Genomic DNA, 21660 nt, shown 5'->3' with positions numbered 1-21660 from the left:
TCACACATACACAAACACCACACCGTATACGTACAGTGAGTTGGACTGAGAGTTCCTGAGCATGTGGCTGGAGGTTGTGGACCCATTGTGGGCGAGTTTGGGGGAGGAGGGGAGGGAGGAGTCCGTCATCTCCTCTATGTCAGAGTGGGACGAGGCAGACTTGGGAGACTTCTTCTTACTGAACGCCTGCTTGAAGGAGCTCCGCAACTGCAGGCGGGAGAGACACAGAGAGGAGTGGAGGGTGAGTGTATGTGTGTGTGTGTGAGAGAGAGAGAGAAGAGTGAGAATACACTCCCAAGACAGACAAGGGAAAGCAGGAGGAAAGAGGCGGAAGGCAGCTGTGAGGGAAGTGCCTGAGCAAGTGAGAAGTAGATCAAGAAAAGAGAGAAGGGAAGGAGAAGCAAAGGGGAAGGACTAGTGCTGTAGGGAGGCCGTGACTTGAGCTTATGCTCTAAACACAAATGAATGAGTGTCAGGTGATTACTGTCAGGTGGTTATTGTGTAACCACATACACCCTACATCAGCCTGATATTCCGTGTGTGTGTGTGTGTGGGGTTACAGACATCCAGTCCACCAACCTCACCTACTGTGTGTGTATAACTGTATAATGCACTGTAGACCGTAGAGAGAACTAGCTACACTGCAGTGAATAGGACTAGAAAAGAGCACCTAAGGCTGTCACGGAGACCACCCGTCTCATGTATTTAATGTACAGCCAAAGCGGTATAGTATGTTTGCTACGCGATTACTCTGAAGTGGCGTCATTACAATTGAGCCTGATATTCCGTTTTTGTTTCAGAGCAGACTCAAAGTCACATCAGGAAAGGGATCAGGATAAAGAACACAACTGGAGAAGAAAGCAGAGGGATGATTGAGGACAGGAGAGGAAGGAGAGGGATTGGGTTAGTAATCTACGTAGTGCAGGGGGTTAGGTTAAGGTTAGCTTGAGGTTAAGCTGCCTTTCGTTTTTTTGGTGTTTTTTTAAATCCACTCTTACCTCATAGACCTGCCATATGAAGCGATAGCACAGAGGAAGACAGAGAGAGAGAGAGAGAGAGAGAGAGACACACAAAACAGCAGAGGTTCAGTGGGGAGTGTGTGAGCGTGTTAGTGGTAGGGACAGCCAGCGTTCAGTGGAGGCTATAGAAAGTGTACAGTGGTAAATGCTCTAAGGAATGTCAAAAGTCCAATCTTAGGAATCGGGAGCACAATCTACACTTCTAGAACATGTACCATTAGAATCTCTGAACAGGGTACAGAATGGAAGTCAATTAAAATAGAATGTATGCACTCGAATAGGAATACAACCGTTTGGCACCATAAGATACCAAATCCATTTGCTTCAACCCACACTGGTGCAGACTAATGTCCTTCTAATAGGAGGCTCATGTATGGTCCACTACCCTTCTTACCATGATACTTCACAGACAGCCCACACACACCCTACATACTACACCCTACCACATATGGCTTATCCAATCAGCAAATTATCAGGGGACCCGCCTATTTTCTGTGCAAAACGCACGTGAGAACCATGGGCTCTCTGAGAATAGCTTATTATCACTAGATCTTGAACATGTCACGTTACTTTTACTTGTAGAAACTGCATATGGACTAGAGTTCGACCGATTAATCGGAATGGCCGATTAATTAGGGCCGAGTTCAAGTTTTCATAACAATCGGAAATAGGTATTTTTGGACACCGATTTTGCTGTTTTTTTTAACACCTTTATTTAATCTTTATTTAACTTGGCAAGTCAGTTAAGAACACATTCTTATTTACAATGACTGCCTAGGAACGGTGGGTTAACTGCCTCGTTCAGGGGCAGAACGACAGATAATAATAATAATAATAATAATAAATGCCATTTAGCAGACGCTTTTATCCAAAGCGACTTACAGTCATGCATTTTCACCTTGTCAGCTCGGGGGATCCAATCTTGCGACCTTACAGTTAACTCATCCTTGTGCACTCCACAAGGAGACTGCCTGTTACGCAAATGTAGTAAGCCAAGGTAAGTTGCTAGCTAGCATTAAACTTATCTTATAAAAACAATCAATCATAATCACTAGTTAACTACACATGGTTGATGATATTACTAGATATAATCTAGTGTGTCCCGAGTTGCATATAATTTGACTGAGCATACAAGTATCTAAGTATCTGACTGAGCGGTGGTAGGCAGAAGCAGGCGCATAAACATTCATTCAAACAGCACTTTCGTGCATTTTGCCAACAGTTCTTTGTAGTGCATCAAGCATTGCTCTGTTTATGACTTCAAGCCTATCAACTCCCGAGATGAGGCTGGTGTAACCAATGTGAAATGGCTAGCTAGTTAGTGCGCGCTAATAGCGTTTCAAACGTCACTCGCTCTGAGCCTGTGGTCGTTTCCCTTGCTATACATGGGTAATGCGGCTTCGAGGGTGGCTGTTGTCGTCGTGTTCTTGGTTCAAGCCCAGGGAGGAGAGATGAGAGGGACGGAAGCTACAGTATTTGATACACTGCCGATTTTGCAGGTTTTCCCTACTTAAAAAGCATGTAGAGGTCTGTAATTTTTTATCATAGGTACACTTCAACTGTGAGAGATGGAATCTAAAACAAAAATCCAGAAAATCACATTGTATGATTTTTAAGTAATTAATTTGCATTTTATTGCATGACATAAGTATTTGATACATCAGAAAAGCAGAACTTAATATTTGGTAGAAAAACCTGTGTTTGCAATTACAGAGATCATACTTTTCCTGTAGTTCTTGACCAGGTTTGCACACACTGCAGCAGGGATTTTGGCCCACTCCTCCATAAAGACCTTCTCCAGATCCTTCAGGTTTCGGGGCTGTCACTGGGCAATACGGACTTTTAGCTCCCACCAAAGATTTTCTATTGGGTTCAGGTCTGGAGACTGGCTAGGCCACTCCAGGACATTGAGATGCTTCTTACGGAGGACGGAGCCTCTCCTTAGTTACCCTGGCTGTGTGTTTCGGGTCGTTGTCATGCTGGAAGACCCATCTTCAATGCTCTTACTGAGGGAAGGAGGTTGTTGGCCAAGATCTCGCGATACATGGTCCCATCCATCCTCCCCTCAATACGGTGCAGTCGTCCTGTCTCCTTTGCAGAAAAGCATCCCCAAAGAATGATGTTACCACCTCCATGCTTCACGGTTGGGATGGTGTTCTTGGGGTTGTACTCATCCTTCTTCTTCCTCCAAACACGGCGAGTGGAGTTTAGACCAAACAGCTATATTTTTGTCTCATCAGACCACATGACTTTCTCCCATTCCTCCTCTGGATCATCCAGATGGTCACTGGCAAACTTCAGAAGGGCCTGGACATGCGCTGGCTTGAGCAGGGGGACCTTGCGTGCGCTGCAGGATTTTAATCCATGACGGTGTAGTGTGTTGCTAATGGTTTTCTTTGAGACTGTGGTCCCAGCTCTCTTCAGGTCATTGACCAGGTCCTGCCGTGTAGTTCTGGGCCGATCCCTCACCTTCCTCATGATCATTGATGCCCCACGAGGTGAGATCTTGCATGGAGCCCCAGACCGAGTATGACGGTCAATCACCTTGAACTTCTTCCATTTTCTAATAATTGCGCCAACAATTGTTGCCTTCTCACCAAGCTGCTTGCCTATTGTCCTGTAGCCCATACCAGCCTTGTGCAGGTCTACAATTTTAGCCCTGATGTCCTTACACAGCTTGAACTCAAAATCTCGCGACTCCAATTCCTATAATAACTACAATCTAAAACTTCTTACCTGGGAATATTGAAGACTCCTGTTAAAAGGAACCACCAGCTTTCATGTGTTTTCATGTTCTGAGCAAGGAACTCAAACGTTCACTCTTTTACATGGCACTTTTACTTTCTTCTCCAACACTTTGTTTTTGCATTATTTAAACCAAATTGAACATGTTTCATTATTTATTTGAGGCTAAATTGATTTTATTGATGTATTATATTAAGTTAAAATAGGTGTTCATTCAGTATTGTTGTAATTGTCATTATTACAAATAAATACAAAAAATAATTGGCCGATTGATCGGTATTGGATTTTTTGGTCTTCCAAATAATCGGTATCGGAGCTGAAAAATCATAATCGGTCGACCTCTAATATAGACAGTACACCCGTTTACACAAAGTGGATTGTGATTGGGACAGAAGTATTCTATGATAAATATATAGAGCTACAAATATAGAAATTCAAAGCTAAGGTCAGCTTTACACAGGGTCACTTCAATGTTATTGCATCTATGGGAAAAGAGGATAGGAACACAAATCACTAGGGTCTAGACAGGTTCAATAGCAGCCAATACCATGAAGCAAATAAGAGTGCGGCTCAATTCCATTTCAAATCCTGTTGGAAACCAAATTCCTCTATTGGTATGTAATACAATTTCTGAAATGTTACTGGAATTGAGCCCAAGTCTGGAGGATCGACTAGGAGATAGATTTGCTACAGACACTACAGCAGTGACACACTGGGTATGAAAGCAGCTCTCACAGCAACAATCAGCTTCTCAAGACACTGTTGATGTAGGCAACGAAACAGAGTCTAATAGTATATTTAGAGTCTCAAGCGTAGCCGTTTCCATCTAGCATCTTTGAAGCGGTACACATACAAATACTTGACACGAAAGCTTTCAGGTTGATCACCATTTTGTTGCCTACAGATATCAACATAAAGGCACGCAGCCTAAAAGCATCTATAGTAACCTAAACACAAATAGGATGCATACATCATCATCTTCAAACTGTCCTCCTGTGCAAGACACGATCTGTCAGCAACAAGGAGCAAGAGGGAACACAACAAGAAATGGAACAGCGTTAACTTCCTGTATCGACAGGAAATTGAACATATTTGAAAGTGTTCTGCGTTTCTCTATTTCACAAAACCTCTACAATTGTAGATCTAGGTAACATACCAAATTACACACTATTCCCTATACAGTACACTCTTTTTTTAACAGTAACTGAGTCTATAAGGAAAGCTAATTGCATTGCAATCCCCTTGGCCCCTGTGCAAGATGCCTGAGAAAGAGACCCCAGAGTGTGATTTACAAACACATATATCGAGAGACAAAACATGTTGTTAGATGTCATTTGGAGTAAGATATGTTTGTGTGTGTTGTTTGGTAGTGAGTGATCACGATCATACTCAGTTCCCGTGTGTGTGTCTGTGTGCGTGTGCGCGTGCGCGTGTGTGTGTAATGTGCATATGTGAGTATGCACTTGTGCATGTCTACGAAAGCACATACCCAGTTCTTCTTGTTCTTCTTCTTGTTCTTAGCGTCGGCGTCCATGTTGGATCCCACACTGGAGTGGCTGGTTGCACTGGCAATGCTGCTGACGCTGTCTGACGAGTGCTGTCTCCTCATCCGTAGGTCTGGCTGCTGCTGCTGCAGGGAGCTGCCATTACTACCACCACCACCTGAGAAAGAACCTGAGAAAGAGGGAAGGAGAGGGAGGAGGTTTAGAGAGAGAGAGAGAGACTTGTTTGAAAGACTCGGAAAGAATACAGTATCACAGCATTGGGAGAAGTCTATAAGTTCACTTTTCCCTTGCCAGGTGTAAGCTTCAAGGTAGAGTCAGTGATATGATGTAGATGCATAAAATAAAGAGAATAGTGCAGGGTTCCCCAACTGGTGGGGCTCGGGTGATTTTATTTGGCCCCCCCAAGTTTTCTGAGCAAGTTTGGGACATAAAAGACTGTAAAAATACAGTAGCAGAAAATCATCTCCAAGTGATTTTCATTTTGGAAATCTGTTCTAAAGTATTCCTGTGTATGATAGACAGATACAGCACATTCGGAAAGTATTCAGACCCCTTTACTTTTCCCACATTTTTTACGTTACAGCCTAATTCTAAAATGGATTAAATAAATATTTTTCCTCCTCGATCTACACACAATAACCCATAATGACAAAGCGAAACAGGTTTTTAGACATTTTTGCAAATGTATAAAAAAAAAAAAAAAACGGATACTTTATTTACATAAGTATTCAGACCCTTTGCTATGAGACTCGAAGTTGAGCTCAGGTGCATCCTGTTTACACGGATCATCCTTGAGATGTTTCAACAACTTGATTGGAGTCCACCAGTTGTCAATTTAATTGATTGGACATGATTTGGAAAGGCTGGCCGCCCGGCCAAACTAGAAAATTGGTGGAGAAGGGCCTTGATCAGGGAGTTGACCAAGAACCTGAAGGTCACTCTGACAGAGCTCCAGAGTTCCTCTGTGGAGATGGGAGAACCTTCCAGAAGGACAACCATCTCTGCAGCACTCCACAAATCAGGCCTTTATGGTAGAGTGGCCAGACGGGACCCACTCCTCAGTAAAAGGCACATGACAGCCCGCTTGGAGTTTGCCAAAAGGCACCTAAAGACTCAGACCATGAGAAACAAGATTCTCTGATCTGATAAAACCAAGATTGAACTCTTTGGCCTGAATGCCAAGCATCACGTCTGGAGGAAACCTGGCACCATCCCTACGGTGAAGCATGGTGGTTGCAGCATTAAGCTGTGGGGATGTTTTTCAGCAGCAGGGACTGGGAGACAAGTCAGGATCAAAGAAAAGATGAATAAAGCATAGTACAGAGAGATCCTTGATGAAAACCTGCTCCAGAGCGCTCAGGACCTCAGACTGGGCAGTGGGTTCACCTTGCAACAGGACAACGGCCATAAGCACACAGCCAAGACAACGCAGGAGTGGCTTCAGGACAAGTGTCTGAATGTCCTCGAGTGGCCCAGCTAGACCCTGGTCTTGAACCCGATCGAACATCTCTGGAGAGACCTGAAAATAGCTGTGCAGCGACACTCCCCATCCGACCTGACAGAGCTTGTGAGAATCTGCAGAGAAGAATGGGAGAAACTCCCCAAATACATGTGTGCCAAGCTTATAGTGTCATACTCGAGGCTGTAATCGCTGCAAAAGGTGCTTCAACAAAGTACTGAGTAAAGGGTCTGAATTGTATGTAAATGTGATATTTCAGCTTTTTATTTGTAATAACTTATGTGCTCTACTACGCCAATTGGGGGCCATAGATTCGTCTTTAAGTAGGAATACATCTGCAAAAATGTCTAAAAAACAGTTTTTGCTTTGTCATTATGGGGTAATGTGTGTAGATTGACAAGGAAAAAGTCAAAGAGTCTGAATACTTTCCAAATGCACTGTATCTGTGATCGTATACAAATGTAAGCTAGGTTTGAAAATATTCTGTTTTACTCAAATATGATATGTTTTCGCTTCTTGCGGTCAATTTGCAATCTACAAATTATTTGTAATTATGTTCCGGCCAACTGACCATCCGCTCAAGACAAAAATCAGCCCGCGGCTGAATGTAGTTTACACCTGGCATAGTGGGTAAATTTACGCTACACCTAAGAGCTTTGAAATGCGAGGCTTAACTTCTCTGCTGTCTTGGTCCCGTAGAAGTCTTGCATTTCGCTCATCATAATACACAACATGGCCAAAAGCATGTGGAACATCTCATCTCATGCTCGTCAAACATCTCATTCCAAATTCATGAAAATTAATATGGAGTTGGTCCACCCTTTGCTGCTATAACAGCCTACATTCTTCTGGGAAGGCTTTCCACTAGATTTTGAAACATTGCTGCGGGGACTTGCTTCGATTCAGCCACGAGCGTTAGTGAGGTCAGGCACTGATGTTAGGCCTGGCTCGCAGTTAGCGTTCCAATTCATCCCAAAGGTGTTCGATGGGGTTGATGTCAGGGCTCTGTGCAGGCCAGATCTCGACAAACCATTTCTGTATGGACCTAGCTTTGTGTACGGGGACATTGTAATGCTACAGCAGGAAAGGGCCTTCCCCAAATTGTTGCTACAAAGGGGCCTAGCCCGAACCACAAAAAACAACCCCAGACCATTATTCCTCCTCCACCAAACTTTACATTTGGTACTATGCATTGGGGCAGGTAGCGTCCGCCAAACCCAGATCCGTCCCGTCGGACTGTCAGATGATGAAGTGTGATTCATCACTCCAGAGAGCGCGTTTCCACTGCTCCAGAGTCCAATGGCGGCGAGGTTTACACCACTCCAGCCGACGCTTGGCATTGCGCATGATGATCTTAGCCTTGTGTGTGGCTGCTCGGCCATGGAAACCCATTTCATGAAGCTCCCGACAAACAGTTATTGTGCTGATGTTGCTTCCAGAGGCAGTTTGGAACTCAGTAGTGAGTGTTGCAACGGTGGACAGACGATTTTTACTCGCATCAGCACTGTGAGCTTGTGTGGTCTACCACTTCTCTGTTGAGCCGTTGCTGCTCCTAGATGTTTCCACTTCACAATAACAGCACTTACAGTTGATCAGGGCAGCTCTAAGCGGGGCAAAAATTTGACGAACTGACTTGTTGGAAAAGTGGCATCCTATGACGGTGTCACGTTGAAAGTCACTGAGCTCTTCAGTACAGGCCATTCTACTGGCAGTGTTTGTCTATGGAGATTGCATGGCGGTGTGCTCGATTTTATACAACTGTCAGAAACGGGAGTGGCTGAAATAGCCGAATTCACTCATTTGAAGGTGTCCACATACCTTTCTGTATATATAGTGGATCTGTGGTGCTGCTCGTGGAAACATCATTTATCTGAGTCTACTGTACCTTTAAGGTACTGTGAGAGGTTGTTGGTGTTATTGCTATGGTTGTGGTTCAGGTTCTCCTTACCTGTCCTGTTCTGTTTGCAGGTGAACTCAGGTGTGTTGATGACTCCGTTGATGGCGGCCTGGGCCACGTTGTTCTGTTTCTTCAGCAGCTCAATGTTCTTCCTCAGCTCGTTCAGCTCACAGTCCTGCAGGGGAAAACACATTTAGAACATTACAACAACATGCAACTAACAGTCATGTGTCTAAAATTCATATACATGATCACATTTTTATATTTTGGGGTTTTCCTTTGGCCCGAGATGAACATAATTAAATTCTGCCTTAAATGATGTCATGCTATGCAATGACATGCCTCACCTTGTGCTCAGCGGTCATAGTGAGACTCTTCAGTCTGATAGTCATGTTACCCAGGCTCTGTTCAAATGCTGCCACCAGGTGAGCCTGCACAGGGAAATAACACAGGTTAGAATATGTCAAACTATACTTAAGCAATAAGGCCAGAGGAGGTGTGGTATATGGCAAATATACCACAGCTAAGGGCTGTTAGGCTGAACACAGCCGTGGTTAATATGGACCATATATCACAAACCCCCGAGGTGCCTTATTGCTATTATAAACTGGCTACCAACGTAATTAGAGCATGTTTTGTCATACCCGTGGTATACGGTCTGATAAATCACGGCTGTCAGCCAATCAGCATTCAGGGCTCGACCCACCCAGTTTATAATTCTACTCACAGGTTCAAAGAGGTCATATTATAGTTCAACTTAGATTGGATGGCCAAAGATCCTTCAGAAGCGGTTACTGTCAAAGCATGAGAGTAGCTGCATTCCCAGATGACCTGCTTCAAGGACAGAGCTAGTAGCCGATAAGACAAAAGCAACTGCCAGGAATCCAAGCCAAGTTACCGAATAACAACAGTTACAACATCTCAAAACCAACAGCTTATTCAGTGCACTGATTAGCCTGCATTCCAGTTAAAGACGAGAAGTCAAAAGCAACAAAAAAAAACAACGAAAAACAGCAAATGCTACATATCATAACAACCAACTCTTGTCAGTCGCACAACTTCAAAATGTCTCAAAAAGCGGTAGCCAGAAATCCTCTGAATCCGGACTTAAATCCTCTCACACCTCTCTAATAGATGTGTCCGCACCAGAGCTTTGGTCGACAGGGTCTCCCAGGTCCCCTCTGAGTGGCGGTGCCGGATGGCTTCTCCTCCTGGAAGGGTAGTGGTTCAGGGGGAGCCAGATGCCCTCTGTGCCCACTCTGGGGTATGGCCTGCTGGACGCCATGGCCAGGGAGGCTGGATGCTAACAATGCTAAAGCTACAGGACTGACTCTGTGGCTGTTTAGTACCTCTTCTCCCCCGACACACGAACCGTGTCTATTCTCTCCCGTGTCTAAGAACTAGGACAGAGTGTCTGGGTGGGTGAGAGAGAGAGAGTGCATGGAGGGTTGAAGGGGAATGCGAGGGACGGAGAGACAGTGGGGAGACAGTGAGAAGTGGTATCTGGGTGACGATAGACTCCTCCCAATTGTGATAAAAAGGAGAGACAAAGTAGACCCGGAGACCTTGAACAACCACGAGTTGAGATATTGCAGCTAAACATAGATGACAAGACTGGCTTTGAGCAGTGTGAGAAAAGCTCTCATTGAACGTGTGCTGACGGTTAACACAGCCACAACGGCCTCGCCTGAAACCCAAACATGACATCACTCTCCCCCCGGAAAAAAATATAATTGTAGACCACTGTGTGAAGACCTTCATCGCCTAAGAACGTTTAATCTCCTCTGTCTAGGATGCTCTGTGTAGTTAACTCCTGCACTACACGCTGGTCAATAAAAACGTATGTACACCACTGAACATTCAGGGAGGCACGAACACACCTGTTGTGGCCTACAGTGGGGCAAAAAAGTATTTAGTCAGCCACCAATTGTGCAAGTTCTCCCACTTAAAAAGATGAGGCCTGTCATTTGTAATCATAGGTACACTTTAACTATGAGAGACTAAATGAGAAAAGGCCACTCTAGGCCACTCCAGGACCTTGAAATGCTTCTTACGAAGCCACTCCTTCGTTGCCCGGGCGGTGTGTTTGGGATCATTGTCATGCTGAAAGACCCAGCCACGTTTCATATTCAATGCCCTTGCTGATGGAAGGAGGTTTTCACTCAAAATATCACGATACATGGCCCCATTCATTCTTTCCTTAACACGGATCAGTCGTCCTGGTCCCTTTGCAGAAAAACAGTCCCAAAGCATGATGTTTCCACCCCATGCTTCACAGTAGGTATGGTGTTCTTTGGATGCAACTCATCATTCTTTGTCCTCCAAACACGACGAGTTGAGTTTTTACCAAAAAGTTATATTTTGGTTTCATCTGACCATATGACATTCTCCCAATCTTCTTCTGGATCATCCAAATGCTCTCCAGCAAACTTCAGACGGGCTTGGACATGTACTGGCTTAAGCAGGGGGACACGTCTGGCACTGCAGGATTTGAGTCCCTGGCGGCGTAGTGTGTTACTGATTGTAGGCTTTGTTACTTTGGTCTCAGCTCTCTGCAGGTCATTCACTAGGTCCCCCCGTGTGGTTCTGGAATTTTCGCTCCCCGTTCTTGTGATCATTTTGACCCCACGGGGTGAGATCTTGCGTGGAGCCCCAGATCGAGGGAGATTATCAGTGGTCTTGTATGTCTTCCATTTCCTAATAATTGCTCCCACAGTTGATTTCTTCAAACCAAGCTGCTTACCTATTGCAGATTCAGTCTTCCCAGCCTGGTGCAGGTCTACAATTTTGTTTCTGGTGTCCTTTGACAGCTCTTTGGTCTTGGCCATAGTGGAGTTTGGAGTGTGACTGTTTGAGGTTGTGGACAGATGTCTTTTATACTGATAACAAGTTCAAGCAGGTGCCATTGATACAGATAATGAGTGGAGGACAGAGGAGCCTCTTAAAGAAGAAGTTACAGGTCTGTGAGAGCCAGAAATCTTGCTTGTTTGTAGGTAACCAAATACTTATGTTCCACCATAATTTGCCAATAAATTCATTAAAAATCCTACAATGTGATGTTCTGGATTTCTTTTCTCATTTTGTCTGTCATAGTTGAAGTGTACCTATGATGAAAATTACAGGCCTCTCATCTTTTTAAGTGGGAGAACTTGCACAATTGGTGGCTGACTAAATACATTTTTGCCCCACTTTTGTTGATATAAGAGTGAAAACTTTAAATAATTTATATGTTTATCCCCACTATAACCATAAAACAGAATGATATGCTCGGACTATAATCCTGCTTAATCTAGTAATATAATGATATCAACTGTAAATCCGAAAGATAAATTATAGGCAGCATTCACAGCATAAACACTCAATGAGACTGTTACTCACAACATAGGAAATTCTCCTATCACCTTAAAGAAAAACAGTCGTCCATCCGTGATGAACCACCGCCTGCATGCGGAGCTTACGTAGCCTACCACGCTACTCAATTTGTTCAACCTCGTTGACGGACACACTTCTTTGTCTCCTTTGGGTCTGTGAAACGACGTAGTGATCCTCTCGCAGTTACCCAGAACACGGCAGGATATTGCCGCGATTATTTCCGTCCCCGTTTCATGCACATATACCTCACCTCCGTGAATGCATTTCTCTTGTCCTGAATCTTGGAAAATTCAGGGAAAAACTCAGCCCTTGTCCCTTTCGAGTGAAAAGTCCTGAGCTCTTTTGCTCTGAACCAGACTTTCTCCCTGTCGATGTGTGGTAAGAATTTCACCAGGATAGGCCGGGGATTGCGTGGGGCTGGTCCTGGGCGCAGTGTCATTGCTCTCGATGGTCATGTTGTTAACATCCTCCGGTGTGTTATCGATTATGTTGCGTAAAACGTCTTTCACACAATCCTCCGTATTTATGTGGATTTTCGGGAACCCATCTGATCCGAAAGTGCTTTTCTCCGACAGTCATTTTCCTGTTATTGAAGTCTTTCGATCACAGTCCCCATTATTTCAACAGTGTCGTTTAGACAGGTGTTCTTGTCCGCCAAGGTTGATATCCTCTCTTCTGCGTTTGTAACTTGGTTGTCAAGAGTATACACTTAGTTTTTTTCGCCCCCTTTTTCTCTACCGAGATTTTTTGTTCATTTTGCGAATCTCATTTCGAACTGCGTCAGGCTGTTCTTCGCTGACCATTTTCCTCGCTAGCAGCAGCTGCAAGTAGAGACGACGCTTTTGTATTTTTTTCTGTCAAAGGTGTGCTTTTGTGCGTTTCTTACGTCGTTTTTTTCCATGTGAGGAAGTCACCGCAACAGCCTTGGTGTTTACACATTAGTTTGTGTAGCCGCGTGTTTCCACATCTGTGTGAGGAGCTAGATCTCCCTCCTGTTGTACTTACATTGGCACTCAGTTGTGTCGTCAGGGCCGAGACTTTTTCCTGGGAGGCATCCAGCTCTCTACGCAGCTTACGGATCTAAAAATAAAACACACACATTAAACATCAAAACACTTCACCCAAACACACCACCACCAAAAAAACACAACAGGCTGAGAAAGTTTTGTCGGTGTGACAATACAAGGGAAAAATCTACCCTCTGATAGAAAGAGGTTAGGGAAAGGAAGCACCTGTCATGGCTTCATAAAGGAGCACACAGGTGTCCGGAACAAGGGCTTGTTGTCACATGGTCACCCACAACACAGACATGTGTAACTAGATACAATACTGAATACGCCCCCATGTTCCAGCATGTCATATGAATACAGAGACAAGAATGAGAGAGAGAGAGAGAGAGAGAGAGGGGGGAGAGAGAGAGAGAGAGAGAGAGAGAGAGAGAGGGAGAGAGAAAGAGAGAGAGAGAGAAAGAAAGAGAGAGAGAAAGAAAGAAAGAAAGAAAGAAAGAAAGAAAGAAAGAAGAGAGAGAGCAACAAGTAAGAGAGAACGAAGAAAGGGGGAAAGAGTGCATTTCTTTACAAAGAAGGTGAAAGGGAGTTCAAGTCTTACCTCTGACTGGGATTTCTCTTCGGTCTGCGAAAACAAAATGAGAGAATGATTATATATCGATTGACAGAAAGAAAGCAGCATTATTCCAGCCAGGCCTGAAAGGGAGGGAAGAGGGAGGTGTGATAGTTACTATAATTCTACAGCACCTGGGGCTAGCCGACTACACCAGACTACACCAGCCCAGCATGGCTCCAGAACACTGTCTTCAGGCTCTGTATATTTTATCTAGCTCAAACCCCCTGATGATTTATAAGTTACAGAGACATGGTGATTAGAGATGTCTGGTGTAATGGGTCTGGAGAGCAAAGATCTATGCTCCTGGGAGGTGTTTTGTGTGTGTGTGTGTGTGTGTGTGTGTGTGTGTGTGTGTGTGTGTGTGTGTGTGTGTGTGTGTGTGTGTGTGTGTGTGTGTGTGTGTGTGTGTGTGTGTGTGTGTGTGTGTGTGTGTGTGTGTGTGTGTGTGTCTCTGCTGAGAGGTGTCGTCTCCCTGCACTCCATTCTGAACAATGGTAACACAGGAGAGCTTGGAAAACCGCATACACACAAGTAGACATGATTGGCCTCATGCCCACACACAGTGTAAACTGTATACACACACAATGGCACAAGCATACATGCACGTAAACCCCGTACACACAGACCAACCCATCACAAACTGTATATCACACAATCCCCCTCTTTACATGTACAGGTAAAAGTCTCAACACAGAGAGCCAGTCAGTACATTTTTCAAACCAAAATACCATTCTACCCTATTCTACTCCTACACATCTCTGTATCGTCTACCTGTGATTTGCTGTGCAGTGTGTGGGCGGTTGCTAGGCAAGCCCTGATGTCAACCCAAATAAAAAAACTTGTGGCCGTGTTATTGTGACATAACAAACTGCAATTAATAATGTTTTTTTCCCCCTGGTCCCGCCTGTCTGTCTGGCGCTGTATTGTGTTTGCTTGTTAGAGCTAATAATGGTGTGTGTGTGTGTGTGTGTGTGTGTGTGTGTGTGTGTGTGTGTGTGTGTGTGTGTGTGTGTGTGTGTGTGTGTGTGTGTGTGTGTGTGTGTGTGTGTGTGTGTGTGTGTGTGTGTGTGTGTGTGTGTGTGTGTGTGTGTACATGTCTTCCTACTTTATCAGGATGCCAGAATGTTCTGACAAGGCAGGACAACAAGAACACATATTTTTAATGTCCTTAAATTTGTTTAAAAGTTATTTTAGGCTTACGGGTTAGGTTTAGTGGTTAAGGTTAGGAGTTAGAGGTTAAGGTTAGATTACGGGTTAGGTTTAGGGAAAACATGATTTATTTTATTGAAAATAAATGTTTCTCCCCAAAAAGTCCAGAAATTTCACAAAAACAAAGCTGTGTGTGTGTGTGTGTGTGTGTGTGTGTACTTTGTTTCACTCTCGCGCACCTGAAGAAGTATGAGGGGGGCGGTAACAAAGTACAACCTGTCAACATAGCGTCTACACACAGAAACAAAGCTGTCATTCACAGTTGCCTCCTAGACACTGATCTAAGTTCAGTTTTGCATTTCCATCCTAATGGTTAAGGTTAGAGATTGAAGCATACTATTGAGGGCATAGCCAAAACAATCTGAGACACACACACAGACCTGTCTCTCGTATTCATCCCAGACAAAACAAAACTGACAGGAGAAGAGATTTCTTGCGCTGTTCCCCAAGTCAATAGCAGTCGATCAATAAACACATGACGGAGCTACAATTGCTATAGAATCATCATCCTTTTCACTGAATCGTCATTATCTTCACGACAACAAATAACCTCAATGGTGGTGGAACAAATCCCCAATCTGTCTGAATCTGGAATATCCTCCTCTCCTCTTCCTCCATCCCATCCCTACCGTGCGTATGTCCCAAGCGGTGACCGTTCCTGTCATGGATAAAGTGGCCATCATCTTGATAGCTTCTGTGACTCCTCTCTCTCCTGAGTTATCTGCCACAGACCTGCTCTGTAGTTCCACCTTGTCTGAGAGCTCAGTCGCTCTCTTTTCCTTTCTCTTTCTCCACACAGACCCGCCTCTACACCTGCTTTCGGGGAGTGTACCTGTCAACGGGTAGGTGGAGTGGCCCACCCTAATAGAAAAACCCTTTACTGATTGGCTGGGCTGTGTGTGGGGGCGTGACTGGCCCGGATCTGAGTAAGAGCAGCCACCCCTCGGTCTCGGGTGAAGGATAAAAGTTGCCCCTAAGCACAGATCTAGGATCAGCTTACCACAGCCAAATCCTAACGTTAACCATAGGAAGAGAAACACTTAACTGACATTAGATCAGTGTCAAGCAGAAACTCTATCCTGTCTCATGTAAAGGACTCTGGTGACTTTATACCGTCAACAACTGATTTAAGATGAGCTTTCCCAACATCAACATAAATGCAGCAGACCACCTGGCCTGGTTATTTCGGAGTGGGGTCTTTATATGTGGTATTATTGTGGTATTGAACATTGACTACTACAACTCACGAATAAACATTATACAGTACATACTAATAAACATGAATAAACATATAGCTACATATACAGTAAAGCAGTAAACTGGTGGAGCAGTGGGGGCTCTACCATTAGAGCATTGGGAGCTATGTTAAATAGATGAAAAACTTTAATCAAATAAAACATATAAACCATTTGTACCCACCGTAGAGTAGATAGAGGAGGTACTGGAGACCAGAGACAGGGAGGAGCCGTGAACTGCAGAGACAAAGCCACAGGACATAGAGGGATGAGGCCTCAGAACTGTACAGTGCATAACAACACACACTACATCAGGTGATAACACACACACACACACACACACACACACACACACACACACACACACACACACACACACACACACACACACACACACACACACACACACACACACACACACACACACACACACACACACACACACACACGTCAGACTCACTCACACTTACCCGCATGTTTGTGACCAAAAGAAGGAAAAATACGAAAGATATCTCAATGTAGAAAAACTACTGCACACCATAATACGTTTGAGCCCCGACAATCTCCCTAAGATGCAAATCCCTTCTTCCACCACCCACCTCGCTCCATCCACCAGTCACCCTACCATTATCCACCTCCTCTCACTTGTCCTGACTCGACCAGCCGCCATGGTGGTGAAAGTCCTAATAACAGCCCTATAAAGATAACGCTACCACACACAGCGGTATACTGTGTGTGTGTGTGTGGATGTGTTAGTGTGTGTGTATGTCTTAGTGTGTGTGTGTGTTAGTGTCTTAGTGTGTGTGTGTTAGTGTGTGTGTTAGTGTGTGTGTGTCTAGCCTTCACACAGTACAGTACAGGGTTATGATGGGAGTGGTATTATCCTATTGGTTAACAACTCAGTCTCTGATCTTAACATCAAAGTCCAGACACAATGCCGTAAGAGCGTTTCCTGCATATAATAGGGTTCTATTTAATTCGGTGGTTTCCTGTCTACAGGCTAGAAGGATATGATCAGATAGAGGAGGATTAGGCTATGATGTCATAGAAGAGACCAGGAAGTAGGTCTACGCATGAGATGGGTTTTCCCTAGATTATTTTCCGGGTGGGGGGGCAAAAGGCCTAAAGAAATAAGGTGGTGCCCCGCCTATGTAATGGTAGGCAAACTGTCCTGACAGTTCCATTCAAAGAAGAGTTCTACTTGAATCTGGCGATTCTAGAAATCACTGACTTGTCCTGTGCGTGCGTGTGTGTGTGGGGGGGGGGGGGGGGGGTTACACAATAACTACATTTCTAGGTCAAGTGACACAGCGTGTAAGTGTGGTCGTCTCAACATGGGGCAACTTAAACAAAGTGTGCAGGTATACTGTTTATGTCCCAGTCCACATTTGATAACACTAAAGGAACTATGCCAGGAAAACATATGAACACACACACACACATAAACTAATATGAACACATAGACACATACACACACACCAAACATATGGTTTCCTGCACGTCCTCGTGTTTCTTGATTATAAAGACCCTGTAATTATTTTGTGTTTTTTTTTAAAACCCCGGAGGGAAGAAGGGAATTGAGAAGAGAGGAGCGAAAAGAGAGAGCAAGAGAAAGGGGACAACAGAGGATAGAACAGTGGCACTGGAGGGCCTGTATAATAATATTTGGTGGGAGCGTGTGAGGATCGACTGGATTCTTAATGAGGTCACGTACACTCTATCCAGAGGGCATTTACAAACCTGGTTTTGGTGTCACTAGGTTCACTGCTTCTTATTCTCTCTCCACCTCTCTACCCCCTTGTCCAGTATAGTGGAGATTGTAGACTATAAAAGTGCACAATAGAGACCCATGCACCAAAGTATGTGTCTATACACACACACACGCCTGTACACACACACACACACACACACACACACACACACACACACACACACACACACACACACACACACACACACACACACACACACACACACACACACACACACACACACACACACACACACACACACACACACACACACACACACACACACACACACAGGTGAGTTGCTGCTCTCATTGCTTGATTCAACGCAGCTCTATTCAGTCAGGAGCCAAAAGCACTGATGCATGAGTCTTAGACTGTTTTCTTGTCTCCTCTCCCTCCAGGTTCTTCCTCAAGTTCTTCCTGAGGCACAACCAGAACTGCCGAAAGAATGCAGGGAACCCACGATACATGAGATGCTTTCAGGTGGGAGAGAGAGAACCGTAAAACCTCATCTGACATCATTTCTTTAGACCAGGGCTCTCCAACCCTGTAGCTACCGTCTACACTCACCGTGGTTGACACCACCACCTGGGAAGGACAAAGGAGAGCCATGTCCATCTAAGGATTTGAGATTTTATCATGAGCAATCATCTCTCTATCTTGTCGCTTCCCTCCCTCCCTCCCTCTTTTCTCTTTACTCACCCTCCTCAAAGCCCTCTCTGAAGGAACCAGAGCGGCTCATGGTGCGAGTCTTCTCGTCCAATGACACGCAGGAGTTCCTCAGGCGGGTGTCACCACAGGGGTCAAAGGTGGTGTCCTGATTGGTCAGACTGTTGTTCCGGAGGCTGGCCAGGTTTATCTGAGCAGCTGTGGTGGGGCTACCTGCTGCAAGGGACACCACTATACAGGTTAGTTTACACACTCACACACACACACACACACACACTGGCTCGTACGGTGTTTATAGGTCATACCGAGCTGTCCAAAGTTGAAGCGTGTCCCGGAGGGTGAGGTGAGGCTGGATCCAGGTGAGAAGGGAGAGTTACTGGTTGAGTCCTGCAGCCCGCCCTGTGAATGGAAGCGCAGCCAATCACGCGCCGCCTCCTCATGACCTCGCAGCTGGGGTGATGGGGCATACCTGCAGCGCCAAACACAGAGGTTCATAAGTTGCCGGATAAAGGTTACGTGAGTAGGGTGCAAAACTGGTGCGGTGTCTACCGTCTGTTTTAATCTTTATCGTCATATGGTGATTGTATTTTTACCAAGAGCACCTGATGAATATGTCCCGGGTAAATTTCACATAATGTACAAGCACTTTTCCTCAACCCGAGAGCAACACACAAATCAAGCGGACAGTCGACAGAAATCCAAAAACGGTGTGTGCGTGTGACGTGGAACCGTGACAACTTTGCACACACACACACACACACACGGTAGTGACAGGTGACGTGCCGTGGCGCTGACGCGCAACACAAAATTGTGCCAAGTGCAAAAATAAAGAATGACCACACCACACCAGCATTGCATGAGTTGAAGCTGTGAGAAAGGGACAGAGAGAGAGAGAGAAAGCGATAGGGACGGTGCTAAGCTTGGCAGACAGTGCCTGAGTGATCTTACAGTAGGTACCTGAGTCCCTTCTTGGGCAGAGTGTTTCTATCACTGTGTGGACCCCTGTGGGATCGGCAGAGAAACACACTTCAGGGAGAGGAGAAGAAATGAGGAGAGGAAAGGAGGAATCTGGATAGTGCGCAATCTAGCTATTTCAATTGTAAAAAAGAGATACAGTACCGGTCAAAAGTTTGGACACACCTACTCATTTAAGGGTTTTTCTTTATTTTTACTATTTTCTACATTGCAGAATAATAGGGAAGAAATCAAAACTATAAAATAACACATATGGAATCATGTTGTAACAACAACAAAAAAAGTGTTAAAATGATCAAAATATATTTTGATTTTAGATTCTTCAAAGTAGCCACCCTTTGCCGGGATGACAGCTTTGCACACTCTTGGCATTCTCTCAAACAGCTTCACCTGGAATGCTTTTCCAACAGTCTTGCAGGAGTTCCCACACATGCTGAGCACTTGTTGGCTGCTTTTCCTTCATTCTGCGGTCCAACTCATCCCAAACCATCTCAATTTGGTTGAGGTCAGGGGATTGTGGAGGCCAGGTCATCTGATGCAGCACTCCATCACTCTACTTCTTGTTCAAATAGCCCTTACACAGCCTGGATGTGTTGGGTTATTGTCCTTTTGAAAAACATATAGTCCCACTAAGTACAAACCAGCTGGGATGGCGTATTGCGGCAGAATACTGTGGTAGCCATGCTGGTTAAGAGTGCCTTGAATTCTAAATAAATCAATGACAGTGTCACTAGCAGAGCACCCCCACACCATCACGCCTCCTCCTCCATGCTTCACGGTGGGAACCACACCTGCGAAGATCATCCGTTCATCTAATCTGTGTCTCACAAAGACATGGCGGTTGGAATGAAAAATCTCAAAATTGCTCATGTTTCTTGGCCCAAGCAAATTTCTTCTTCTTATCAAATCAAAAAAATGTATTGGTCACATACACAAGGTTAGCAGATGTTATTGAGAGTGTAGAGAAATGCTAGCGCTTCTAGTTTCGACAGTGCAGCAATATCTAACCATTTCACAACAACTACCTAATACACATAAATCTAAGTAAAAGAATGGAATAAGAATATATACATATAAATATATGGATGAGCAATGACAGAGTGGCATAGGCAAGATGCAATAGATGGTATAAAATACAGTATATAAAATTGAAGTTGGAAGTTTACATACACCTTAGGCAAATACATTTAAACTCAGTTTATCACAATTCCTGACATTTAATCTTAGTAAACATTCCCTGTCTTAGGTCAGTTAGGATCACCACTTTATTTTAAGAATGTGAAATGTCAGAATAATGGTAGAGAGAAGGATTTATTTCAGCTTTTATTTCTTTCATCACATTCCCAGTGGGTCAGAAGTTAACATACACAATTCGTTTTTGGTAGTATTGCCTTTAAATTGTTTAACTTGGGTCAAATGTTGCAGGTAGCCTTCCACAAGCTTCCCACAATAAGTTGGGTGAATTTTGGCCAATTCCTCCTGACAGAGCTGGTGTAACTGAGTCAGGTTTGTAGGCCTCATTGCTCACACACACTTTTTCAGTTCTGCCCGCAAGTTTTCTATAGGATTGAGGTCAGGGCTTTGTGATTGCCACTCCAATACCATGAATTTGGTGTCCTTAAGCCATTTTCCCAAAACCTTAGAAGTATGCTTGGGGTCATTGTCCATTTGGAAGACCCATTTGCGACCGAGCTTTAACTTCCTAACTGATGTCTTGAGATGTTGCTTCAATATATCCACATAATTTAGCTTCTTCGTGATGACATCTATTTTGTGAAGTGCACCAGTCCCTCCTGCAGCAAAGCACCCCCACAACATGATGCTGCCACCCCCATGCTTCACAGTTGGGATCGTGTTCTTCGGCTTGCAAGCCTCTCCATTTTTCCTCGAAACATAATGGTCATTATGGCCAAAAGTTTGATTTTTGTTTCATCAGACCAGAGGACATTTCTCAAAAAAGTATGATCTTTGTCCCCTTGTGCAGTTGCAAACTGTAGTCTGGCTTTTTTATGGCGGTTTTGGCTTCTTCCTTGCTGAGCGGCCTTTCAGGTTATGTTGATATAGGACTTGTTTTACTGTGGATATAGATAAGTTTCCTCCAGCATCTTCACAAGGTCCTTTGCTGTTGTTCTGTGATTGAATTGCACTTTTCTCATCAAAGTACATATCTCTAGGAGGCAGAACGTGTCTCCTTCCTGAGC

General features: G+C 44.5%; 1 protein-coding gene across 14 annotated transcripts in view; it reads right to left on the bottom strand.

Moving 5' to 3' along the window:
• The window catches only part of LOC124033942 (neuron navigator 2-like), a 145841-nt gene that overhangs the window by 8226 nt on the left and 115955 nt on the right, over positions 1-21660 (bottom strand). For 4 of the 14 annotated variants that reach the window (XM_046346445.1, XM_046346450.1, XM_046346449.1 and 1 more), the window contains 11 exons: positions 19442-19486; positions 18790-18953; positions 18518-18700; positions 16249-16301; positions 13606-13629; positions 13003-13077; positions 8973-9056; positions 8677-8800; positions 5254-5438; positions 999-1007; positions 35-207 (listed from right to left, as the gene is read on the bottom strand). In XM_046346445.1, coding sequence (XP_046202401.1) covers positions 35-207; positions 999-1007; positions 5254-5438; positions 8677-8800; positions 8973-9056; positions 13003-13077; positions 13606-13629; positions 16249-16301; positions 18518-18700; positions 18790-18953; positions 19442-19486 — 1119 coding nt within the window. The remainder of the gene's footprint in view (positions 1-34; positions 208-998; positions 1008-5253; positions 5439-8676; positions 8801-8972; positions 9057-13002; positions 13078-13605; positions 13630-16248; positions 16302-18517; positions 18701-18789; positions 18954-19441; positions 19487-21660) is intronic. The other 10 variants (XM_046346447.1, XM_046346451.1, XM_046346456.1 and 7 more) reach the window with 6 other exon arrangements.

This window comes from Oncorhynchus gorbuscha, linkage group LG04 (assembly GCF_021184085.1).
Source record: "Oncorhynchus gorbuscha isolate QuinsamMale2020 ecotype Even-year linkage group LG04, OgorEven_v1.0, whole genome shotgun sequence".
Taxonomy (NCBI): domain Eukaryota; kingdom Metazoa; phylum Chordata; class Actinopteri; order Salmoniformes; family Salmonidae; genus Oncorhynchus; species Oncorhynchus gorbuscha.
This window is presented reverse-complemented; position numbering and strand designations above follow the sequence as displayed.